Genomic DNA, 27,500 nt, shown 5'->3' with positions numbered 1-27,500 from the left:
AAGAGGTCCTGAATATGTCATCACCACATTACAGTGTTTTACAATGGACTTTTTTAACTCTTTACCGACTTTCAGCTTCAAACAGGAGTAAATTTCACATCCATAGTGCACAAAAAACACAAGTCTTAAATCAACAAATTTTTCCACAACATTAGCAAAGGTTTCAGCCAACAAACACACCTTGTCAGTCATAAAACAAAGAGCTTAAAACATTTAAGTGCCCCAATTAAGCTTTTTTTTGTTTGATATTCCCTTTCATGTAGTGTGTAATAAATCTGTTTGTGAATGTAAAAGGTCTGCAAAGTTTCACGGATCAAAGTGCAGATACAGTCAAACCAAAACTTATTCAGACACCATATATAATTTTGTTTATTTTTTTTACTAGTGTGTGCAGGACACTATAGATCATTTATGTAAGTGAGGAGAGCAAAATAAAGTAAACTGTGACCCAAATATTCTTCATACAGTGACTAGCAATAAAAGTTATTAAAATGATGTGGACACTTTGAGCTGATCATGTTTTGCTGAAGTGTTTTTTCTTTAATAACTAATGCAGCTTTTTACACCACAGACTGAACAACATGAAGCATTGCTTGGTTAAACTGGTTGAGCTAAACTGGTATTATCTAATTGTGTAGTTAAATTTAACAGCTGACATATATTCAACATAATTCATGTGTGAGAGTCTAACAGAAGGACGGACAAAACCTGTGAAATATCATAATAACATTTTATTACCATTTTCTAAACTATAGTGAATAAACTGTGATCATGTGAGAAAGGTTGAAATGTTGGTGTCTGAATAAATTTTGGATTTGGCTATAAATTGAGTTATTGCCTCATAACAGAAAGAAGTGATTCTGAACTGAAACGAGTCGTCAGTAATTCAGTCTCACTTCATGCTGAACCTGTGTATGTTTGTCACTAATTTGCATAATTACAGCCTCTGGTCTTGATTGGCTGATCAGCGTCTCTTAGCTCCGCCCTCTAACACTAGTGTATCAGAGACTGGGAGAGTTTGGTTCGTGTTGTTCATGTCGAGAAGACACTGTTTTCTGCTGACAAAGCAAATCCACTTTGATGAGATTGATACGGTAAAACCCACGCCATCGTTACTGTTCGTATCACTGTGATCAAGAGCTGAGATACAGATATGATGATGAGCGTTTGCTTTCTGGCCAATCAGAGCAGAGCAGCTCTCAGAGAGGCGGGGCTTAGAGAGACTGAATCCTTGATCGAACCGTTTCAGACACTGAGAGAAAAGAGCTGATGCTGCAATTAATATAATGAGAAATTTAAAGTTAAATGTTAACCTGTTGTAGGAAACCTCCAAAACATAAATAGGAACCTTTAAAATAGTATAAATGGGGCACTTTAACAACATTTGAGATGCTGTGATTTGATTGGTCCACTGGTTAGTCCAGTTATCCAATCACATCCTCTGCTGAGCCAAAGTCAGGCAAGTTTTTTGGTGTGCATAGAGGGATTTTCTTAATTGGCTTCCATCGTAGTTTACAGTTGTGGTCAGAAGTATATATTCCCATTAATAATTACCTTTTTTTTTTTTTGCACACCAGGGTGACTAGGAACATGCAATTGTCTAGCTATGACTTTTATTTTCACAGGAGTGTAAAAATGAAACTCAAAGGCCAAATGATGTTCATTTTGACTTTTCTATGTATTATACTCAGCATCAGGGACAGTCACGGCTTTTCAATTATGGGATGGACATTTTGAACATGGTGTTCACGGGGGTCTTCGCAGTTGAAATGATTCTCAAACTGGTAGCGTTCCAACCGAAGGTATGTGTTTGTGTAGTCAGTGTAAAGCTTGTGCCCCTGTCCTGTGATGTCTAACCCTTCTGCTCTCCTGTCCCCCCCGCCGCTGTGTGTCTGATTAGGGTTATTGTGTGGATCCCTGGAATGGGTTTGATGCACTGGTGGTGATTGGCAGCGTAGTAGACATCGTTCTGAGTCAGGTAGACGCCCGTCTTTCCTCTCGCCCGTCTGACCCTCACTTCTGCTAGCTGGCGTTTGTGTACGTTTAGTTGGTCACTTGTCCTTCAGTGTGCTGTGTTTATAGATGTGTCTGACACAGAACATGCTTTAAGAAGTCTTATGGTTACAGAATTTAAGCCATAGCAAAATAATAAGCAAATATGTCAGATAAGAAGATATCAAATTGTTATTATGCAGAAAAATATTTGTGCTTACTAATAAATAAAGAGACTTGCGCCTTTTGCTATTTAACAATGTTTTGTGATGAAATTTAAAATTATTTGTATTATAATGGTTTATAATAGAAGCCAGTATAAATCATTGTCAATAAAGTCATCTATGCACAGTTTAGTTTAAGTGATCATAACATTTACGAAGTACAATCTGTGCTCATCAATACGATGATTTACTCAAGAATTGTTTTATCCATGATTTATACTTGTTCAGATATGAGTTCTGCTCATGTTTAATGAATGAGAATATTGAGAATCACAAAAAAGTCCAGAAAGTGAAGCGTCTGCACACATTACAGTAGCGTCGTGCGAATGTCACAATGGGAAAGGTTTTCATTTTCTTAATGCATACTATACTATATTTTTCTTTTGATTTTAGGGTAAAATGTATGTGACATAAACATTATTATGAAAAACAAATAAACTGTTATAAATAAATACCCAGAATGCCTAGCTGATGTTGTTGTGGTAGGATGTGTCTCAATCCGCTCCCTAGTTTCAGTGCACTGGTCATATCCAAAAATATCACAATGATTGCAATAACCAGCAAGCATTAGTTTCTCAATACAATCACATACAGGAAATGTCATCATGTCTTATTTAGTAATGGAGGACGAAGACATGATGGCATTTCATGACTTTTAACAGTTGTGGTGCAATAAAGATGTGTGATAATTGAAACAGGACCATCAGTGTCCTATTAATGGTCTCAAGTCCCTTGCTAGTGGCTGAATTAGGCCTCGTTTACACTGTCAGTGAAATGTGACCCAATTCCGATGTTTTGCTCATATGTGACACAGATCGGATGTGCTCTATGACAGTGTAAACAGGAAAAAAACGCATGCATTCGGATATTTCTAGACCGGTTTCAGGCCTCGTTCATATGTGGAAATAAATCAGATATAAATCAGATATGTGTCAATGCGACTATCATGTAAACAGGCAGATGGGATTTTCTGAGGCATTAGGCTACGTCTCTGCGGTTTAATGACGAGAGAAACCCTGACGCGTGTCTGTGAAACATCGTGTCGTCGTAGGAGAGGAATGTGGACACACGTTAACACAACATATCAAAGGTTGGCTTGGTCATCCTAAAATTTCAGACCCACTGCTCCTCGTTAAAGCCTGCAACGATCTCATGAAAGTGCGTATCTATAGCATAAATGTTATTTCTCGTGCCATGTACGCCAAAAATAGTTTTCACGTGCATATGATGCACTTTATGGCATGTAATACGCACGCACTCCACACCCCTAATCCTACCCAAGGGGTTTACTGTGCGTATCATGCACGCAAAAACTATTTTTGGCATATAAATGGCATGAGAAATAAAATTAGTGGCATAGATACGCACTTTCATGAGATTGTGTTGTATGTTCCCAGCAGTACTGAGATCTCTCGCACACAATAACTGAAGCACATGCGCAGCTGCAATGATGGCCCTTTTGTCCTCCGCCTCAAAATCATGGTGATGTTTGGCTTCACATATATCGCAAAGCTAGCATATTTCACGTTCATCCATCTGTGCAAGAACCCCCTTTAAGCATGCGCGTTGTCTCAGATAGTATGTCAAGTGTAAACGCATGAATCGGATATGGGTCACAATTGAAAGAACGTGTATATGAACGGTAAAAAAAACCGGATATAGGCAACAAATCAGAATTGGGCATCAAGACCTGCAGTGTAAACGAGGCCTTAGTGTTCACTATACTCAGATTGCCATTATAGGGAGGTAGGGAGCAGAATGAGACACAGAAACAGTGTGTTGCTCTTTCTGTGTGCGGCTGCAGCATCAAAACTGTGATTTTTCTTCTGTCTTTTTCTTCCCTCTTTTCTGTTCCTTTGTCAATCCATCTCTTCTCCTCTCCCATCTCTCTGTTTCGCTGGGTGTCCGCAGCACTATTTTGCCGATGCATGGAACACGTTTGATGCCTTAATTGTTGTTGGTAGCATCGTTGACATTGCGATCACAGAGGTCAATGTAAGTAAATATGTGATTCAGGCCCAGCACTGTGTTCTCTCTTCTCTGTCTGTTTCTGTTCAGATATTAAAGGTGTTTTCCCATCGTACTACTGATATAAGGATGTAGTCACATTATTTGATCTGTTTAGTGTGCAAAAGATAGGCTGTACAAGTAATTTCAACTCATTTTAACTCACTCAGTTAAAGTAATGGAAAAACATATGTTGCCATGACTTATTAATCATATCATTTTTTACAGTGTTTTTATGTGTTTAAACTGTAAGTGTTCCCACCGAGGGTAGAATACAAAGTTCTGTCATGAAACTCTAGATGGTGCAGACTGATAGGTCCTCAATCTGCTTGCAATCACGTGATTTTCTTTAGGGCACAGCTGATTGGTTCCTGCTGTATCAGTAGCCAATTAGCTTGCTGCTCAACCTTCAAATACTTGGTCAGCATTTGCTGTAGCAGTTGCAGTGCACTTTCAGAAACTCTCCACCTTCCCCAGCCCCACCTGTATAGATTTTCTATGGGTAATTCATGTAAGCTATTGTACAGCAGGAGCATGTTTTACTTGCTCACAAGAGCGTGTTGTGCATATATTGGCAGTAGCAAGTCCTGTACTTGCTCTGCAGCGGCAGCAATAACAGCAACAGTAATAACCAGCAGCAGCAACAATAAAAGCAGCAGCAGCAATAACAGCAGCAGCAGCAATAACAACAGTAGCAGCAATAACAACAATAGCAGCAATAACAACAGCAATAACAACAGCAATAACAGCAGCAGCAATAACAACAGCAGCAGCAGCAGCAATAACAACAGCAATAACAACAGCAGCAGCAGCAAAAACAACAGCAATAACAGTAGCAGCAGCAATAACAGTAGCAACAGCAAAAACAACAGCAGCAGCAGCAATAACAGCAGCAGTAATAACAGCAGCAGCAATAACAGCAGCAGCAGCAATAACAACAGCAGCAGCAATAACAACAGTAGCAGCAATAACAACAGTAGCAGCAATAACAACAGCAATAACAGCAGCAGCAATAACAACAGCAATAACAACAGCAACAGCAGCAATAACAACAGCAGCAGCAGCAATAACAACAGCAATAACAACAACAGCAGCAGCAATAACAGCAGCAGCAACAACAGCAATAACAGCAGCAGCGGCAATAACAGCAGCAGCAATAACCGCAGCAGTAATAACAGCAGCAGCAATAACAACAGCAGCAGCATTAACAGCAGCAGCAGCAATAACAGCAATAACAGCAGCAGCACCAATAACAGCAGCACCAGCAGCAATAACAAGAGCAATAACAGCAGCAGCAGCAATAACAGCAGCAATAACAACAGCAATAACAGCAGCAGCAATAACAACAGCAGCAACAACAGCAATAACAGCAGCAGCAGCAATAACAGCAGCAGCAGTAATAACAGCAGTAATAACAGCAGCAGCAGCAATAACAGCAGCAGCAGCAATAACAGCAGCAGCAATAGCAGAGGCAGTAGTAATAACAGCAGCAATAACAGCAGCAGCAGCAATAACAGCAACAGCAGCAATAACAGCAGCAGCAGCAGCAGCAGCAATAACAGCAGCAGCAGTAATAACAGCAGCAACAGCAGTAATAACAGCAGCAGCAGTAATAACAGCAGCAGCAGCAATAACAGCAGCAGCAGCAGCAATAAAAGCAGCAGCAATAGCAGCAGCAGTAGTAATAACAGCAGCAATAACAGCAGCAGCAGCAGCAATAAAAGCAGCAGCAATAGCAGCAGCAGTAGTAATAACAGCAGCAATAACAGCAGCAGCAGTAGTAATAAAAGCAGCAATAACAGCAGCAGCAATAGCAGCAGCAGCAGCAGCAATAAAAGCAGCAGCAATAGCAGCAGCAGTAGTAATAACAGTAGCAATAACAGCAGCAGCAGCAATAACAGCAGCAGCAGCAATAAAAGCAGCAGCAATAGCAGCAGCAGTAGTAATAACAGCAGCAATAACAGCAGCAGCAGTAGTAATAAAAGCAGCAATAAAAGCAGCAGCAATAGCAGCAGCAGTAGTAATAACAGCAGCAATAACAGCAGCAGCAGTAGTAATAACAGCAGCAATAACAGCAGCAGCAGTAGTAATAAAGGCAGTAATAACAGCAGCAGCAGCAATAACAGCAGCAGCAGCAATAAAAGCAGCAGCAATAGCAGCAGCAGTAGTAATAACAGCAGCAATAACAGCAGCAGTAGTAGTAATAAAAGCAGCAATAACAGCAGCAGCAGCAATAACAGCAGCAGCAGCAATAATAGCAGCAGCAGCAGGAATAACTGCAGCAGCAATAATAGCAGCAGCAGCAATAACAGCAGCAGGAGCAATAACAGCAGCAGCAATAACAGCAGCAGCAGCAGCAATAACAGCAGCAGCAGCAATAGCAGCAGCAGTAGTAATAACAGCAGCAGTAGTAATAACAGCAGCAGCTGCAGCAATAACAGCAGCAATAGCAGCAGCAGTAGTAATAACAGCAGCAGCAGTAGCAATAACAGCAGCAGCAGCAGCAGTAGTAATAACAGCAGCAGCAGTAACAGCAGCAGCAATAACAGCAGCAGCAGTAACAGCAGCAGCAGCAGCAATAACAGCAGCAGCAGCAATAACAGCAGCAGCAATAACAGCAGCAGCAGCAGCAGCAGCAGCAATAACAGCAGCAGCAGCAATAACAACAGCAGCGGCAATAACAGCAGCAGCAGCAGCAGCAATAACAGCAGCAATAACAGCAGCAGCAGCAATAATAACAGCAGTGGCAATAACAGCAGCAGCAGCAGCAGCAGCAATAATGACAGCAGCAGCAGTGGCGTAGCAGATCTATTCTGCCAAGATCAAACACACAACATCGTCATATCATCACAATGCCAAACAGATTTAGAGAGTTGTCATGACAGAACTGTACTTCATGTACTTCATCATGCGAAAGCTCAATAATTCAGGATTGAGTTTGCTGTGTTCAGAAGCACCAATCTGAATGTGAGATGTAATACGAGCCTTTTATCTGTTGAAGCAAACAGGAGCTGCAGTATAGTCAGGGGTAAGATGCCCTGTGTGTTGTCTTGACAAGATCTTTGTCATGTGTATGGGGCCTTGAAGCGTTTGCTGTTTGAGAATGCGAAGCCTGCAGTGCATGAATAAACTCTGCATGAAACTCACCAGTGAATGAGGCAGAACACTCAAAATCACGGTCCTGTTCATACGCAATCCACACACTGTGTGATGTGTGACAGAGACACATTGAAGTAAAGAGTAGAAAGCACATTAAAGTTCATTAACTTGAGGTGTTTTTCTCAGAACACGGAGGAAAGCGCAAGGATTTCCATCACGTTCTTCCGTCTGTTTCGTGTCATGCGCTTAGTGAAGTTGTTGAGCCGAGGAGAAGGCATTCGCACGCTCTTGTGGACCTTCATCAAGTCATTTCAGGTACACTGCACTGCAACACGTGACTTTCTCTTGTTTTCCAGTACAAATAAAAATCACATTTACGTGAATGCAAAATTTACTAACAGCTTGGACCCTCTTTTGGCGTTAAAAAACGACAGGATTTACAAAAGACGTGTGGCTGACCTTATCGCATGTGCATTTGTTGGAGTTTCCCTTTCAGACACAAAATTTATGGGAGGAGACTATTTAAATAACTCAATCACTCAATGCGACTTACTAAGTTTTGCAGTATTTACTGGTATTTGTGCTATTATTTACCACCACCAAAAAGCATGTCCTTTTATGCTCATTTACTGGTTCGTAATTTTGTTTATATGGTCTGCTAGAATACATTTACATAATCTGATATTCAAAAAAAATCTTAATGCCTTAAAATATCTTAAATGTAACTTGACACCCTGGCCTCATTTAGTATTCGCGGTTCTATGAATATGCAAATGAGCCCCGCCTCCACTCACTCAATCACTCAGAGATCCACTCGTTGACGATCACACGTTGATCTGATTGGTTACAAGGTAGTTTGTGACGTCAGAAACACCAGCGATTTCAAACCGTGTTTTTGAGACTGTCTTTGGTTCACTGCAGTTTTAAGCAGAAAATACTCAGCAATGCTGTCGACTTATTAACAACGAAATGTCTAGGCATAGATAACATAATCAGAAACCATGGAAGCTAATAGAAACCGGAACCAAACACAGGAAGAGAAAACAGAAAACACTGAACCAAATAAACTTCAAAAGAAGAGATACACACTTACTTAAGCTCACGTCTTCTGTCTGCTGATAACAATTGTAACTCACATCTGAGACTAATAGTAGTCCATCTGAAGCTTTGATTGCAGATTTAAAAACACATAAATGAACCTGTAATGTAATTAGCAGCACTGTACGTGTATCGTTTATTGAGCAATATTCAGTTCATATTCATATTCCTCTGTCTCAGGCTCTTCCGTACGTGGCTCTGCTCATCGCCATGCTGTTCTTCATCTATGCTGTCATTGGGATGCAGGTAATCATCTGCGGGTTTATTGCAGTAACAGTCTGTATTATGAATTATGATAATGAGATTGTTTTACTCTATTAGGTGTTCGGGAAGATCGCTATGGTGGATGGAACCAGCATCAATCGTAACAATAATTTCCAGACCTTTCCACAAGCTGTGCTCCTGCTGTTCAGGTGTGTGTGTGTGTGTGTGTGTGTGTGTGTGTGTGTGTGTGTGTGTGTGTGTGTGTGTGTGTGTGTGTGTGTGTGTGTGTGTGTGTGTGTGTGTGCGTGTGTGTGTGTGTGACACGTGTGTGTGTGTGTGTGTGTGACACGTGTGTGTGTGTGAGTGTGTGTGTGTGTGTGTGTGTGTGTGTGTTTGTGTGTGTGTGACACGTGTGTGTGTGTGTGTGACACGTGTGTGTGTGTGTGAGTGTGTGTGTGTGTGTGTGTGTGTGTGACGTGACACGTGTGTGTGTGTGTGTGTGTGACACGTGTGTGTGTGAGTGTGTGTGTGTGTGTGTGTGTGTGTGTGTGTGTGTGTGTGTGTGTGTGTGTGTGTGTGTGTGTCTGTGTGTGTGTGTGTCTGTGTGTGTGTGTGTCTGTGTGTGTGTGTGTGTGTGTGTCAAGTCAAGTCAAGTCATCCTCATTTATATAGCGCTTTTAACAATGTAGATTGTTTCAAAGCAGCTTTACAGAGATAAACATATAATTTAAGGTAACAGAGATTGGTTTAGTTTTATAGTGGTTCTTGAAAAATGTTTTTTCCAGCTAAAGTTAGTTTTGATTGATTCACTTCCGTCTAAATGATCATTTGTTATTAAATTAGGGGCCGCTAAGACGACACTGTTCTCTCTAAACAGACTTTAAACGTGAACCTGTGATAGACGCTGATGGCGTTCACATGCGCATTAAGAATTGATTCTATAGTTATGTGCGTTTGAATATATGTGCGCAGGTTTGTAATTCCTTACACACCATGCCTAAACAAACTACTTGTCTATAATTTTTAATGCAGAATTTTTATTTTATCTTATCAGAGTGGTATAGGGATCCTCCATAGGGAGAGGCTAGTTGGCACTTCAGCACTGCATTGTCATCGGGTCCAGGCGAAAGTCCTTCGTCAGATCTGGAAACGGCCTGGATCCGGCAGGCTGCGGGAAAACCTCGGGATAAACAAAGACACTAAAATTAGCGTAGATGCCATTCTTCTTATGATGTAACGAGTACATCAGGATTTAAGAGAAGTGTTCCCAGTTCTGGCTGACCTAATCTAAGCAGCCTAATACTGAATTATAGAAGTCTATAGAGTGTTATGTGAATGCTAGGCCAAAGAGATGTGTTTTTAGGCTAGCTTTGAACTGACAGACTGTGTCTGCTTCCCGGACAATGTTAGGAAGATTGTTCCAAAGTTTTGGTGCTAAATAGGAAAAGGATCTACCGCCAGCAGTCGATTTAGATATTCTAGGTATTATCAACTGGCCAGTATTTTGAGATCGCAATAGACGTGAAGGACTATAATGCGTTAAGAGCTCGCTCAAGTACTGGGGACCTAAACCATTTAGTGCTTTGTAAGTAATCAGCAATATTTTAAAATTTATACAATGTTTAATAGGGAGCCAATGCAGTGTTGACAGAACCGGGCTAATATGGTCATACTTCCTGGTTCTGGTAAGAACTCTAGCGGCTGCGTTTTGAACTAGCTGTAGTTTGTTTATTAAGCGTGCAGGGCAACCACCCAGTAGAGCATTACAATAATCTAGCCTTGATGTCATGAACGCATGAACTAGTTGTTCCACATTTGTCAATGAGAGCATATGACGTGTGTGTGTGTGTGTGTGTGTGTGTGTGTGTGTGTCTCTCTCTCTCTGTGTGTGAGTGTATCTCTCGGTGTGTGTGTGTGTGTGTGTACACGTTTGACTTCCATTGAATTGTGATTTAGTGAGTCTTACTGGCATGACAAAATCTGTACACTCTCATTATCAAAGCAGTGTAAAACAAGTAAAATAGCGTGCAATAAAATGGATTCAAATATTAGGCTATTAACTAATAAAAAATTAATTAATGTTTTCAATCTAAATATAAAATATGTTCTTCCTCAGTATTTTTGTCTTGTTTTAAAGATGTTAACATTTTCAAATCAAGATACATTCACTGGAGAAGCAAAATTACTTAAAGTGACAGTTCACCCAAAAATGGAAATTTAGTCATCATTTACTCACCCTCAAATTGTTCAAGTTTCTTTCTTCTGTTGAACACAAAAAAGATATTTTGAAGAATGTTTGTAACCAGACAGTTGAAGACAGCCATTGACTTAGGGTCCTTTCGTTTTTTATTTAAGGGGCTACCGGAGGCGTTTCGAGATCTATAGTTAAAGTAGACTTGACCCTCCCTTCGCCAGCAATAATTTTTTCTATGACCCTCCAAAATGATTGTGAAAAAAGGCATGACCCTCCCCGATAATTTATAGATTACTTCTGTACTGGTTTGCGCTTGGCAAAGATCTTCAGATATCTCTATGCCTAGTAGACTACACGAAACGTTCATTAAAAAGGATCCTGTACAGTGTGATATCTACAAAAAGACTGGTCTGTGCGATGTATAAATATTAGGCCGTGTGTCCACCAAAGCGTTTTTAGCCGGCTGAAAACGCTAGACGCTCTGCTGAAAACGCCTAGCTGTGGGCGCTTGATTGCGTATTGGCAGCGCTGCGTTTTTTCAGTTGAGACGCTTCGTTGCTATGATACAGAATATCCGCAGCACAGTTTACTTGTAACTGATTTCATAGATAATTTGTTTCATACTAAAAATTAATTTTCCATCCATTTTGTTCGGTTAGCTCTGCTGGTTGACGTTGTAGCTACAGAAAGAATGTTGTGACAGTTGGTCGGTGTGATATTAGTCCCGCCCCTCCTCCACTGTGATTGGACGGCTGGGTAAAAAGTGACAGTGATGAGCGCAGCGTTTTACCCAAAGTTGAACATTCTTCAACTCTCGGCGACCAGTAAAAAACACTGAACGCTCAGCGCTTCAGCGTGAGAAAAACCCTCAGAGCCTCGCTACGCTCATGGCGTTTAAAAAACGCGGCGCTCCCATGAAAACAACTGAAAAAATACGCCAGCCGCGTGAAAAAATGCTTTGGTGGACACACGGCCAAAACGCCTTGTCCGTTTGGGGAGGCTCGCGCTGCGGAGCCAGGCGAAGGTATAAACAAGGCTTAAGTCCCAATAATGTAAAACTCGACGTACATTCACACCACATGTTAATGCAGCGGTAGAGTTACACTCACAGAACACTGCACTTCTTCGCAATCACAAAAGTTTGTTATTTGCTCGTACTTTAAAGCTTTGCCGGGTAAACGTTTCATTGGCCTTCTGTTCTGACATGATGCACTTTTTCTGAGCGGGTACGCCCGAAGCGCGCGCGCACTGTCAAACAGCGCCAAACTTCATCTTTCGCGTCTGATTTTTGTTGGGTCAGACCCATCTGCTAGCGATGGGGGCCGAGACTGAGAGAGCTACATGGACAATTATGCACCAAACAAGCCACTTTGAAATGTTGCTGTTTTCATGAATACAAAAGTTGGGTGACCCTCCCCCTAGAATAAAAAAAGTTGGATGACCCTCCCCTCAACAAAGAATAAAAAGACATGACCCTCCCCTATTTTCCTCCTGTGGTCCATTCCATAAATACCGAACAGTCCCTTACATAGTATTTTTCCTACTATGTAAGTCCGTGGCTTTCATAAACTGTCTGAAAAAATGAATTAGCCATTAATTGTAGTAATTCTCATAGTGTAAGCACAGGACAGTCTGTGATTGCGTTTCATCTGGTGTGTGTGTGTGTGTGTCAGGTGTGCGACGGGGGAAGCGTGGCAGCAGATCATGTTGGCGTGTTTGCCTGGGAAACTGTGTGACTCTGAGTCCGACTATAACCCTGGAGAGGAGAAAACCTGCGGCAGCTCCTTCTCCATCCTCTACTTCATCAGCTTCTACATGCTCTGTGCTTTTCTGGTATTATACTCAAAATATTTCAGCTTTTAAGATGTGATTAGTGTTTTGTCAATACCTCAGAAAATGTCATAATTTCTATTCTTAAAGGTACATTGTGTAATATTTCTGAGGATCTATTGACAGAAATGCAATATAAGATCCATAACTATGTTTTCAGTGGTGTATAAAGACCTTGCATAATGAACCGTTATGTTTTTATTACCTTATAATGAGACATTTATATCTCCATAACCGCGGGCGCCCCCTTCTATGGAGGTCGACATATTGTGTGGTCATGTTTCTACCGTAGCCGACAGCGAACACACAGCGCTACAGAGCGCGTTTCCTCACTACCTCGAAAAAGAAGTTTTCAGTGGTGTATAAAGACCTTACTTAATGAACCGTTATATTTGTGTTACCTTAGAATGAGCAGTTTTACTGAATAATTAAGTAAACATAATTTCTTAATTTATCCTTGTAAAAAAACATCATTGCTGAACTGGCTACTCTCTGCTGTCTCAGACGACGACATATTTTCCTGTCGGCCACCGTAACTTTTGTTGGTTGCAATTCGTAACCTCACCACTAGATGCCGCTAAAAATCACACACTGCACCTTTAAAGAGGCCCTATGATGCTTTTTTCCATTTTTCTTTAGTATGTAATTTTGCTGTTTGAGCATGAAAAATCTCCAGTTCTTCTCTATATCAGTGTCAGTGTTTCTGAACTCCTGAAAGAGTTTCTTCCGGGAACGAACACGTCACAATATTCCTCATTATAATAATTCATACGCAGAATAAAGGGGCGGGGCCTGGTGGAATTAGTTTGTAGTGTGTTAAACTGGTGGTTATGGGAAGGGGCGGGACTTTCCCAAACACACTCGAAGCGCTCGACCAATCACAACACACTGATCCAGCCGACCAATCAAAGCACAGTGTGCTTCTCAGGAGGAGGGGCTTCATAGAGACAGGAAGTAAACAGAGCGTTACTGACAGACTGCGAAGAGAGGAGCCGCAACAATGGAGAATATGAGGAAAATAATCAACATTCAAGCAGGAAAACCTGTTCTAGTAGAGCCTGAAACAGCATCAAGACTTTGTAAAAGGGCAGAATAGTTCCTCTTTAAGCATATTCAGTTTCTAATAATCATGTGTTGTTATTGTCTTTTTCTGTTTAACATCTCTCTGAACTGTTTTCTAACTCACTAACAGTTTTTTATTTTGTTATTTGACACAAATGAGATTGCTCAGTTTTATTACTGTTCCCCCCTCCCAGATCATTAATTTGTTTGTCGCTGTCATCATGGACAACTTTGACTACCTGACGCGTGATTGGTCGATTCTTGGACCGCATCATTTAGACGAATTCAAGAGGATCTGGTCGGAATATGATCCCGAGGCCAAGTATACATACAAAAGATGTTGTACTTCTAGTTCACTCTGTATGTTTTGTTTGACAGTAAATACAGTGTGTGTGTGTGTGTGTGTGTGTGTGTGTGTGTGTGTGGGTGTGTGTGTGTGTGTGTGTGTGGGTGTGTGTGTGTGTGTGTGTGTGTGTGTGTGTGTGTGTGTGTGTGTGTGTGTGTGTGTGTGTGTGTGTGTGTGTGTGTGTGTGTGTGTGTGTGTGTGTGTGTGTGTGTGTTTATCAGGGGCCGTATCAAACATTTGGATGTGGTGACGCTGCTGCGCAGGATTCAGCCGCCACTGGGCTTTGGCAAACTGTGTCCTCACAGAGTGGCTTGCAAGGTATTGCAAATAACACATATACACACACACACACACACACACACACACACACACACACACACACACACACACACACACACACACACACACACACACACACACACTCACTCACTCACTCACTCACACACTCACTCACTCACTCACACACTCACTCACTCACTCACACACTCACACACTCACTCACTCACAAATATTAAGATTTTCTATGTGGGTGTCACTATTGATTAGCACAAATTCAGTAATTATGCTCAAAATTATAATTACACTCCTACTGTCACTAACACGAATCATAGAAGTACATCATGATCGCCAAAATTTTCTGTCAAATTCTGGAAATTCAGTCATTTTAGGCCTCAACAAATCAGAAAAAATTCCTGTGAAATCCTGGTGGGAAAGTTTATCAGCCTGTCATATATATAATACTGTTAACACGAGGAAGTAAAAATATAAACACACATTATACCCATATAAACGTCCCTCTTTCTCATAATAATCAGTAATAATCTGTCTGCAGAGGTTGGTTGCCATGAATATGCCACTGAACAGTGACGGGACGGTCATGTTCAACGCCACCCTGTTCGCTCTGGTCAGAACCGCTCTGAAGATCAAAACTGAAGGTAAAGCTTCGGTGACGGACACTTTCACCCATCTGTGCTGGTGTGAATGTGTGGTCTTACTCACGAGTGTGTGTGTGTGTGTATGTGTGTCTGTGTGTGTGTGTGTGTCTCTCAGGCAATCTGGAACAAGCCAACGACGAGTTACGAGCCGTCATCAAGAAGATCTGGAAGAGAACGAGCATGAAACTGCTGGACCAAGTGGTGCCCCCTGCTGGAGGTCACACACACACACACACACAGGCACACACACACAGGCACACGCACACGCACACGCACACACGCACGCGCACGCACACACGCACACACTCACTCTATACCACGCACGCACGCACGCACTCTCACACACACACTCTATCATATACGCAAACACACACTCTATCACACACATACACACACTCACGCACACACTCACTCTATAACATACACACACGCACACACTCACGCACACACTCACTCTATAACACACACGCATACACGCACGCACTCACACACACACACGCGCACACGCATGCACACATGCATGCACGCACTCTCACACACACTCACTCTCACACTCTCACACACACACACTCACTCACTCTCACACACACACACTCACACACTCTCTCTCTCACACACACACACACACACTCACACACTCTCTCTCACACACACACGCACGCACACACACACACACACACACACGCATGCACGCACGCACTTACACACACACACACACACGCGCGCACACGCATGCACGCATGCATGCACGCACTCACACACACTCACTCTCACACTCACACACACACACACTCACTCACTCTCACACACACACACTCACACACTCTCTCTCTCACACACACACACACACACACACACACACTCACACACACACACACACACACTTGTGTTTAGATCAGGTTAATGATATTTTATATTGCCTAACCTGTTCTTACAGTTTTTTTCTATTGCTAGACGACAGTGAGCTCAACTGGAACTACATGTGTAAACTCGAACTACAGTCACCTGAGCTAAACACTTCACATCACCTGCACAACTCATTCAGCAACACAACTCTTAACACACGCTCAACACAGGCTCAGTGCAGCCAAACACTACACAACCCTCACTGAGTTAACACACACTGTCACTCAGAACACACTGAGAGTAACAACACTACACAACCCTCACTGAGATAACACACACTGTCACTCAGAACACACTGAGAGTAAAACACTACACAACCCTCACTGAGATAACACACACTGTCACTCAGTACACACTGAGAGTAACAACACTACACAACCCTCACTGAGATAACACACACTGTCACTCAGAACACACTGAGAGGAAACACACTACACAACCCTCACTGAGATAACACACACTGTCACTCAGAACACACTGAGAGTAAAACACTACACAACCCTCACTGAGATAACACACACTGTCACTCAGTACACACTGAGAGTAAAACACTACACAACCCTCACTGAGATAACACACACTGTCACTCAGTACACACTGAGAGTAACAACACTACACAACCCTCACTGAGATAACACACACTGTCACTCAGAACACACTGAGAGGAAACACACTACACAACCCTCACTGAGATAACACACACTGTCACTCAGAACACACTGAGAGTAAAAACGTCTCGGTTACGTATGTAACCCTAGTTCCCTGATAGGGAACGAGATGCTGCGTCAAGCTGTGGGAACGCCTCTGCGTGTGTGCGTCATGAAGCGCGTATGGAATCAGTCCAATGGAGAGACGGAACGTCATAGGCGGGTGACGTCATCGACCAGGAAACTATAAAGCACCCCCAAAACACAAGCGCGACAGCTTCTGATAGGCCTGAAGGAAGCGCTAACGGGCATGCTGGGAGTATGGCAAAACGACGCAGCGTCTCGTTCCCTATCAGGGAACTAGGGTTACATACGTAACCGAGACGTTCCCTTTCAAGGGAACTCGAGCTGCGTCAAGCTGTGGGAACGCCAATACCCACGTCGCCATAGGAGCAAATGACCGTCATGTGGGAACTAGCGCACAGAGGACGAGAGCACCTGCGCCCCAGGAGTGGAACTTAAGTCCAATTCATAGAACTTAACAAATGTATGCGGTGAGGACCACCCAGCCACATCACAAACATCACTTAGCGATACTCCTGACAACAATGCTTTAGAAGCAGCCATACTCCTAGTAGAGTGGGCTCGTACAGCCGAAGGTGAAGGCTGACCAGCCGACTCATAAGCAAGTGAGATGGCCTCAACCACCCACTTGCTCATTCTCTGTGTAGACGTGGGACACCCTTTCCTGGGTGGCCCAAAGCACACAAATAACTGTTCTGATTTCCTCCACAGGGCAGCTCTGTGGACGTAAGCGTCTAACGCCCTAACCGGGCAGAGAAGGTTATGTTTCTCCTGATCTGATGACACAAAAGGAGGAGGATAGAAAGCCTGCAGCACTGTAGGTCTAACAGCATTAGCAGGGACCTTAGGGACATAACCTGGTCTAGGGTATAGAAAAGCCTTAACCATACCAGGCGAAAACTCCAGGCACGAGGGTGCAACTGACAGGGCCTGCAAATCTCTGATTCTCTTAAGTGAGGAGATTGCAAGCAGAAAAAGAGTTTTATACGTGAGAAATTTCTCAGAAACTTCCTCAATAGGTTCAAAGGGGGCCAAAGAAAGGCCCTCTAGTACAATGGCCAAATCCCAAGTCGGCACCCTCGTACGAACTGCAGGCCTCAGCCTCAAAGTGCCACGAAGGAAGCGAGTTATAAGTGGGTGTCTCCCAAGATAAACTCCACTGAAAGGGACATGGAAAGCAGCTAGTGCCGCCACATACACCTTTAGTGTGGAGGGGGATAACCCTGCAGAGAAACGCTCCTGCAGAAACTCCAGCACTGCACCCACTGGGCCGTTAACTGGGTCCTGCCGGTGTTCTGCACACCAAGAAGTGAAAAGTTTCCACTTCAGGGCATATAACTTCCTCGTGGACGCAGCTCTGGAGTGAAGGATGGTCTCAACAACCTCAGTTCAGAGACCAGATTCTATGAGCTGGGCCCCCTCAGAGGCCAAGCCCACAGTTTCCACAACTCTGGGCGGGGGTGAAATATCGTACAGCCCTCCTGAGAGAGTAGATCCCTCCTGATCGGAATCTCAAAGGGAGAGCCGTCCAGAAGAGATATAAGGTCCGCGAACCATACTTGGGCCGCCAGAACGGGGCTACTAGAAGTAGGCTGACCCCGTCCCGGCGAACCCTCTCCAGAACTCCTGGTAGCAGAGCAACCGGGGGAAAAGCTTACAGACGTGACCTCGGCCACGGCTGTACCAGAGCGTCCAACCCCAGAGGGGCTGGCTAACTGATGGACAACCACAGATGACAGTGCGTTGTCTCCTTGGAAGCGAATAGGTCCACCTCGGCGCGACCGAAACTCAACCAAAGGAGCTCCACCACCTCGGGGTGGAGCCTCCATTCCCCCGGTCTCGGCCCCTGCCTCGACAGGGAGTCTGCTACAACATTCAAATAACCAGGAAGATACATAGCTCTCAGAGACCGTAACTTCCCCTGGGACCACAGGGGGATCTGACGGGCCAACTTGTAAAGTGGACGCGACCGCAGGCCCCCCTGATGATTTATATACGAGACCACCGACATGTTGTCTGACTGAACTAACACATGATGACCTCTGAGGACTGCTAGGAAGTGTTTCAAAGCTTGGAACACCGCCAACATCTCTAGACAATTTATATGCCATGATAGATGATGGTCCTGCCACAGACCTTGGGCTGGACGACCACTCATGACCGCCCCCCAACCTGTGAGGGAAGCATCCGTCGTTAGCGTTACGCGACGACAAAGAGCCCCCAACACAGGCCCTTTGGATAGGAACCAGGTTTCTTTCCACATGACCAGAGCACGAAGGCAGCGCTCCGTGACTTTGATCGTGCGGAGGGGATTTCCCCTCGGGGAGAATCCCTTGGTCCGGAGCCACCACTGCAGTGGTCTCATGTACAACATGCCGCAGGTATAACGTTGGACGCTGCTGCAATCAGACCCAACAGTCTCTGAAAGTGTTTTACAGTGAGTAGCTGGCCTAGCTTTACTTGTTTCATAGCTGAAAGAATCGAAGCGATGCGGGTCGGAGAAAGTCGCGCCCGCATCGAGATCGAATCCCAAACGACACACAGAAAAGTGGTCTTCTAAAAAGGAGATAATACACTTTTGTTTGCGTTCAGCCTCAACCCCAACTTTCTTATATGAGCGAGAACAACATCTCGATGCTGAACCGCCATATGCTCTGTCTGAGCTAAAATCAACCAATCGTCGATGTAATTGAGGATACGAATGCCCTGAAACCTCAGGGGCGCTAAAGCTGCATCCATGCATTTCGTGAAAGTGCGGGGAGATAAAGCTAGGCCAAATGGAAGATCCTTGTACTGGTACGCCTCGCCCCCGAAGGCGAACCTCAGGAACTTCCTGTGTTGTGGAAGGATGGAAATATGGAAGTACGCGTCCTTCAGATCTATCGTGACAAACCAGTCCTCGGATCTGATTTGTGACACGATCTGCTTGATAGTGAGCATCTTGAATTTTAGCTTCCCTACCGAGCGATTCAACAGGCGCAGATCTAAAATTGGGCGCAACCCCCCATCCTTCTTTGGAACGATGAAATATCGGCTGTAAAAACCTGACTCCAACCTGGGAGGAGGAACCCGTTCTATAGCCCCCTTTTGAAGGAGCGCTTTCACCTCTTGTTCCATTACCAGAGCCTGCTCGGGGCCCACCACTGTGGGCAGAACCCCTCTGAATTTTGGTGGACGACACCTGAATTGGATAATATAACCCTTTTTTACTGTGTGCAGAACCTCTGAGAACTCTCGAGACTGGCCTCTGGTGTAACTTGAGCAGCAAACACAGCGCCCTGTAACGGCGCACCGGCAGGGAACGACTGGCTTAACTGCTCTGAGACCCTCCTCAGAGGGGGCGAGCGTCCCTCGGGAAAGCGCTCGCTGGGACCGTCTGTGCCCCGGCATGAAGGCGGGGTTGGCAGAACGGGCCCCTGAGGGCACCGAAGAAGAGCGGGCACCGTGTAATGCGGTGAACACCTCTCTCCCACGGCAGGGACCACCCTCAGCATCCTGACGCCAGTGGCGTCAGGACTTACTCTTTGCCGAAGCCTTCTTAGCCATAATAACTGTCCTCAGATCAGTTTTGCCAGAAGACTTCGGCTGAGAGTGCCGCGTCTGGTCCCACTGTTTGGAAGGGGGAGCGCGAGACGCGACACTCTGCTTCTGTTGCGCCCTATGTGAGGAGCTGACTGACGGCCTGGACTGCTCCCGCCCAGCAGTACCGGGGACATGAATTTTAAGAGGCATAAATTTCTGAAACGCTGCCGACTGTTTCTTCTCTTCCTGAAATCTATCTATGACAGTATTGACAGAATCACCAAAAAGACCATGAGGAGAGAGCGGAGCGTCCAAAAGAAAAGCTTTGTCTTTTTCTTTCATACCAGAGAGATTTAACCATAGATGCCTCTCTGCGGCCACCACGGCTGCCATAGTACGGCCCATTAGCTTGGCCGACTCCTTGGTGGCGCGCAGAGATAAATCTGCAGCCTGACGCAGTTCGCAAACTACGTCAGTGCTGACCTCTTGAGTGTCACTCACATCCTTTAATAAGTCAGCCTGGTATGCCTGCAAGATGGACATCGTGTGCAGGCACGCCAAGGCTTGACCGGCCGCCGAATACGCCTTACCCCCTAAAGCTGACGTACTTCTAAGAGGCTTAGAGGGTAAAAGTGGTGCTTTAAAAGAAGATGCAGCTTCAGCAGAAAGATGACTAGCAAGCGCCTCTTCTGCTTTGGGCATCGCCCCATAACCATAAGATTTAGCCCCCACAATGTTTGAATAAGTGGAAGTTTGAGGGCTAAAAACACGATAAGAGACAGAACATTACTACTAGAGAACGTCTCAGGTTACTACTGTAACCATAGTTCCCTGAGAAAGGGAACGAGACGATGCGTCACTTGACGCTTTGGGAACGCCCCCAGCGTGCATGCGTCTGAGCATCAATGTCAACTAGTCCAATGGAAAGAATGAGCGTCACGGGCGGGTGACGTCATGACCAGGAAGGGATAAAGGCTCACCCGGTGAAACGCGGCATTAGCTTCAAAAAGTCGAAGCAAGCCGATCACAGGGAAGCAGGAAGTATGGCAGGGTGACGCATCGTCTCGTTCCCTTTCTCAGGGAACTATGGTTACAGTAGTAACCTGAGACGTTCCCTTTCGAGGGAACTCGCGATGCGTCACTTGACGCTTTGGGAACGAGAATACCCAAAACGCCAGAATTCCAAGTACCTGAGTGTCAGTCTGTTGGAACTAAGCACTAAGCACCTGAGAACCTGGGGCAGCATCCAGGTCCAAACTGTAAAACCTTACGAATGTGAGCGGTGAGGACCAGCCTGCCGCATCACAAACGTCTTGGAGGGAAACCCCAAATAACAAGGCTTTAGAGGCCGCCATACCCCTCGTTGAGTGAGCTCTGACCACCAAGGGACACGGATGGTCAGAGTACTCGTATGCAAGTGAAATAGCCTCGACTATCCACTTTGCTAACCGTCTGTTTAGAAGCAGGAAGACCCTTCTTAGGTGATCCAAAGCAAATAAATAACTGGTCGGACTTCCTCATAGAAGATGTCCGATGAACATAAGTATCCAGTGCTCGCACTGGACACAAGAGGTTCAGCCTTTCCTGGTCCGCAGATGTAAAAGGAGGAGGACAGAAAGCCTGCAGCACGATAGGCCTCGGAATCAAGGTCGGCACCTTAGGGACGTATCCCTGTTTTGGATATAAGAATGCCTTGACCATCCCCGGTGCAAACTCAAGGCAAGTGGGGGAAACCGAAAGGGCCTGAAGGTCTCCAACTCTCTTAAGGGACGAAATAGCTAGCAGAAAGATAGTCTTAAGGGTAAGAAATTTCTCTGAAACCGAATCTAAGGGCTCGAATGGAGCCCTAGACAGGCCTTCTAGTACTATTGCCAAATCCCAAGCTGGCACCCTAGTGCGAGTTGCAGGCCTCAGCCTCAATGTGCCACGAAGGAAACGTGTAATCAGGGGGTCTCGACCCAACGATGTACCCCCAACCAGGGCGTGGTAAGCCGCAATGGCCGCCACGTAAACCTTAAGTGTGGAAGGACATAAACCTGACGTAAAGCGCTCCTGCAAGAACTCGAGTACTGTGTTCACAGAACAGTTAACCGGATCCCACTGATGTCGGTGACACCATACAGAAAAAACTTTCCATTTCAGCGCATATAGTTTCCTAGTAGCTGGAGCTCTGGAGCTTAGGATGGTCTCAGCAGCCTCAGCTGAGAGACCACTCTCTATGAGTTGGGCCCCCTCAGAGGCCAAACCCACAGGTTCCAAATCTCTGGTCGAGGGTGAAATATTGTGCCCCCGGCCTGAGACAGAAGGTCTCTCCTGATCGGGATCTCCAAGGGAGGACCGTCTAAGAGATGGATCAGGTCCGCAAACCAGATCCGACTCGGCCAGCGTGGTGCTACAAGCAGTAGGCTTATTCCGTACTGGCGGACTCGTTCCAGAACTCCTGGGAGCAGAGCAACAGGGGGAAATGCGTACAGACGTAGCCTCGGCCACGTCTGCACCATAGCATCCAGCCCCAGGGGGGCTGGGTGAGTAAGGGAGAACCAAAGTGGACAGTGCGTCGTGTGCTGAGACGCAAACAGATCCACCTCTGCTTGGCCGTAAAACTCCCAAATTTTCTCCACCGCCTCGGGGTGGAGTCTCCAGTCCCCTGGCCTCAGCTCCTGCCTCGACAGGATGTCTGCCCCCACATTCTGGTCCCCAGGAATATACACTGCCCTCAGGGAGAGTACCTTCCCCAGAGACCACAGGAGGATCTGGTGCGCCAGTTTGCAGAGCGGACGCGACCGCAGACCCCCCTGACGGTTCAGATAAGAGACCACTGATGTGTTGTCTGTTCGTACAAGCACATGATGGCCCCTCAGGTCTGGGAGAAACTGTCTCAACGCATTGAAGACAGCCATCCTCTCCAGGCAATTGATGTGCCACGAAAGATGATGACTTTTCCACAGACCCTGAACCGAGCGGCCTTCCATTACCGCTCCCCAGCCGGTGAGGGAAGCATCTGTCGAGATCGTAACACGATGGCAAAGAGCTCCCAATACCGGACCCTGGGTTGAGAACCAATGTTTCCTCCATATAATTAAGGCACGAAGGCACCGCCGCGTGACCTTGATCATACGAAGTGGGTTTCCCCTCGGGGAGAACCCTCTGGTCCTTAGCCACCACTGTAAAGGTCTCATGTACAGCAGGCCAAAAGGAATCACGTTGGACGCTGCCGCCAAGAGACCCAACCGTCTCTCGAACTGTTTCACAGTGCGTGACTGGCCTAGCTTTAGCTCTTTGGTGGCTGTCAGGATAGCAGCTACACGAACGGGCGATAGAGTGGCCCCCAACGTCACTGCATCCCATACCACACCAAGGAAAGTGGTTCTCTGTACTGGAGAAAGAACACTCTTCTTGGCGTTGAGCCTCAACCCCAACATCTGCATATGAGCGAGAACGACACCTCGGTGCCGAACCGTCAACTGCTCTGATTCTGCCAGAATCAGCCAGTCGTCGATGTAGTTCAGAATACGTATGCCCTGAAGCCTGAGAGGGGCTAGAGCTGCATCCACGCATTTCGTGAACGTGCGGGGTGATAAAGCTAGACCGAAAGGAAGAACCCGATATTGGTATTCTTTGCCCCCGAAAGAAAACCTTAGGAACTTCCTGTGCTGAGGGAGGATGGAGATATGGAAGTAGGCGTCCTTCAGATCTATCGTGACAAACCAGTCCTCGGATCTGATTTGAGTCACGATCTGTTTGAGTGTCAGCATCTTGAACTTCAGTTTCTGTACTGAACGATTCAACAGACGAAGATCTAAAATGGGACGCAACCCCCCATCCTTTTTTGGAACAATGAAATAACGGCTGTAAAAACCCGACTCTCTGTCGGGTGAGTACACCTGTTCTATAGCTTCCTTTGCTAACAGGGCCTTTACCTCTTGCTCCATTACCAGAGCCTGCTCGGGATGCACCACTGTGGGCAGCACCCCGTTGTAACGAGGAGGACGAGAACCAAACTGGATTCTGTATCCTTTCTCTACAATCTGCAGGACCCAATGAGAAATATTCGGCAGAAGCTTCCACGCTGCCAGAAAATTTACTAAGGGAACCAGCCTCTCGAGGCTGGTCTCTGGTGTTATCGAGACAGCCAATTCCGGAGCCTGAAACATAATGGCAGGAACTACCTGAACTGGCCGCTCTAAGGCCCCCCTCAGAGGGCGCGAAACCGATGCTGTGCCGCAGCATAGCATCAGCGACTCGCTGGAGACCGCTGCGCCCTGAAGCACCGAGGGTGGCAGGGTTGGCAGAACGGTCTCGTGAGGACCCCGAAATGGAACGGGCACCGTATAATGAGGTGTACACCGCTCCACTTCGGTCGGGGCTGTCCTCACAGGCCTGATGCATGAACATCAGGACCCTTTTTTTTTTTTTTGAACCGAAGTCTTCTTCGCCTGAAGAACGGTCCTCAGATCCGGCTTCGACTTAGAAGACTTCGGTTGAGAGGGTTGCGTCCGTCTCCAGTCTCTACGTGGAGGTGCACGAGACGCAACACTCTCTTTCTGATGCACACGATATGATGAGCTCGACGGCTGGGGCTGCTCACGCCCAGCAGCCCCAGGGGGCTGGACCCGGCGAGGGATAAACTTTTCAAAAACGTCTGCTTGTTTCTTTGACTCCTGAAATCTCTCGACGACCGCGTGGACTGCGTCGCCGAAGAGACCAGAAGGTTCAAGCGGAGCATCTAATAAAAAAGCTCGATCTTTTTCTTTAATTTCAGACAGATTTAACCATAAATGTCTCTCAGTAGCTACCAAGGCTGCCATAGACCGCCCAATTGCTCTGGCGGTCTCCTTAGTAGCCCTGAGAGAAAGATCGGTAGCCCGACGAAGTTCACGAATATCGTCATGACTGACTCCCTCACTACTATCCAGATCCCCCAGCAGGTCAGCTTGATAAGCCTGGAGCACTGCCATAGTATGCAGACATGCTCCAGCTTGACCTGCTGCCGTATAAGCTTTGCCCACTAACACCGAAGTGGCTTTAAGCGGTCTAGTGGGCAAAGCCGAGGCTTTCAGAGACGATGCGGGACCAGGGGAAAGATAACTGGCTAAATTCTCTTCCGCCTGGGGCATCGCCTCATAACCATACTCTTTCAGCCCTCTTATTCTCGAATAAGTGTTAACATGAGGGCTGAAAAGACGTGATGAGTATGGTTTATTCCACGATTTAGAAATTTCATTGTGCAAATCGGGAAAAAATGGAAGCCCTCGTGGTGGAGATAATGTGGTGGAAGATAAAAAGCGCTCATCTAATTTGCTTTTAGGACGAGCGCCCTTCTTCTCAGATGGCCATTCAATATTTAATTTCTCTACAGCCCGCGACATAACATCCACCAGCTCATCATATGCTGGGGAAATAAATTGTGAATCTCTTTCCCCCATGTGTGTGCTTACACTCTCCACACTCATCGCATCAACCTCCTCGGAGGAAGAGCAATAAAGTAATGGAGGGCTCTCTCCCCGGGCGAAAGAAACCGCAGAGCGTGCTTCCGACACCGGGAAAAGAGCACTGGATCTCTCGGGTAAGGAAGGAGAAAGAGCCCTCGGACCCGTCTCCAACCCCTCCGAAAGATCCTTTTGCGATCCCCAGGAATGCATTCTCCGCGCTGCCTCAGCAGACGCGGGTCCTGATCCCTGTGGATCGCGAGCCTGCCCACTCTCTTTAGCAAAGAGTGACAGGCGAGAGCGGAGCATGCGAAGCGGTAACATCTCACAATGCTGGCACTCAGCCCCCTCGAAGGCTGAGACCGCATGCTCCACTCCCAAACAAACGACACAAAGCTCGTGTGTGTCCCCACCCGTTAAATAACGCGGGCAGGGAGAAGCACACTGTTTGTACACTTGTTTAGTTTCCATCCTTTTCCGCAACAGACAACAGTAAATAGACAGAGACAAAATGACACAGATCGCTTGCTGAGACACAGAAGCTAATGCCGCGTTTCACCGGGTGAGCCTTTATCCCTTCCTGGTCATGACGTCACCCGCCCGTGACGCTCATTCTTTCCATTGGACTAGTTGACATTGATGCTCAGACGCATGCACGCTGGGGGCGTTCCCAAAGCGTCAAGTGACGCATCGCGAGTTCCCTCGAAAGGGAACTGGATAGTTGCAGTACTGGGGCCTCAGTTCGGGGGGAAGAAACCGCAGAGCGTGCTTCCGAACCCGAGACTGAGGCACTGGATCTAACAGGTAAGGGCTGAGATAGGGCAGAGCCCGTCTCAAGCCCCGCTGTTAGATCCATCTGCGATCCCCACGGGTGACGTCGCCGCTCAGCCTCGGTATAAGCGGGACCCGATCCGCGGGGATCGCGAACCGAACCGCTCTCTTCAAAGAGTCATCGGCGGGAGCGGAGCGTTCTAAGAGGCAAACGCTCGCAATGCTCACAATCAGCTCCCTCAAGAGCTGACTGGGCATGCTGCACTCCCAAACAAACAAAACATAAGCTGTGTGTATCCCCGCTCGTTAAATAGCGCGAGCAGGGAGGAACACACTTCTTAAATTGTTGTTCGCTCGCCATTGTCTCTCAATATAATATATATATATATATATATATATATATATATATATATATATATATATATATAGTTTTTTGAAATAGTGAAACTCCTGCTTAGTGACAGACAAAAACACTTGAGACAGATCCACATGTAACGCTTACTGAAGGCAAAGAAGCTGTCACGCTTGTGTTTTGGGGGTGCTTTATAGTTTCCTGGTCGATGACGTCACCCGCCTATGACGTTCCGTCTCTCCATTGGACTGATTCCATACATGCTTCGTGACGCACACACGCAGAGGCGTTCCCACAGCTTGACGCAGCTCGAGTTCCCTTGAAAGGGAACACTACACAACCCTCACTGAGATAACACACACTGTCACTCAGAACACACTGAGAGTAACAACACTACACAACCCTCACTGAGATAACACACACTGTCACTCAGAACACACTGAGAGTAACAACACTACACAACCCTCACTGAGATAACACACACTGTCACTCAGAACACACTGAGAGGAAACACACTAGCATCAAACACCAATACAGAAAATAGAAACTTTTCATCTTTACAGTTTGAACAATTTCAGTGACTTCATACAAAGTAATATTTTCTTCAAAGAAAAGAGTGACATTCTTTCACATGATTTATTTAATTTTTTAGAACATAACAATTCTTTAAGGTAAATGAAAATTAGCACTTTGCTTCAATAGTCTGTAGTAATTTACGGAATTACAGTAATGAGAATTTTTTTATTTATATATACATATATATATATGTGTGTGTGTGTGTGTGTGTGTGTGTGTGTG

At 45.7% G+C, this 27,500-nt stretch overlaps 1 protein-coding gene across 3 annotated transcripts in view; it reads left to right on the top strand.

Annotated features, from left to right (window-relative positions):
- The window catches only part of cacna1db (calcium channel, voltage-dependent, L type, alpha 1D subunit, b), a 139,874-nt gene that overhangs the window by 94,370 nt on the left and 18,004 nt on the right, over positions 1-27,500 (top strand). For all 3 annotated transcript variants that reach the window (XM_077230290.1, XM_077230292.1, XM_077230291.1), the window contains 10 exons: positions 1,692-1,802; positions 4,128-4,211; positions 7,509-7,637; positions 8,601-8,666; positions 8,742-8,833; positions 12,492-12,651; positions 13,905-14,032; positions 14,278-14,374; positions 14,889-14,991; positions 15,107-15,208. In XM_077230290.1, coding sequence (XP_077086405.1) covers positions 1,692-1,802; positions 4,128-4,211; positions 7,509-7,637; positions 8,601-8,666; positions 8,742-8,833; positions 12,492-12,651; positions 13,905-14,032; positions 14,278-14,374; positions 14,889-14,991; positions 15,107-15,208 — 1,072 coding nt within the window. The remainder of the gene's footprint in view (positions 1-1,691; positions 1,803-4,127; positions 4,212-7,508; positions 7,638-8,600; positions 8,667-8,741; positions 8,834-12,491; positions 12,652-13,904; positions 14,033-14,277; positions 14,375-14,888; positions 14,992-15,106; positions 15,209-27,500) is intronic.

This window comes from Siphateles boraxobius, unplaced genomic scaffold (genome assembly GCF_051911475.1).
Source record: "Siphateles boraxobius isolate OS27281-9 unplaced genomic scaffold, OSU_SipBor_1 141, whole genome shotgun sequence".
NCBI lineage: Eukaryota > Metazoa > Chordata > Actinopteri > Cypriniformes > Leuciscidae > Siphateles > Siphateles boraxobius.
Note: the sequence above shows the minus strand (reverse complement) of the source record. Positions and strands in the feature narration are given on the sequence as shown.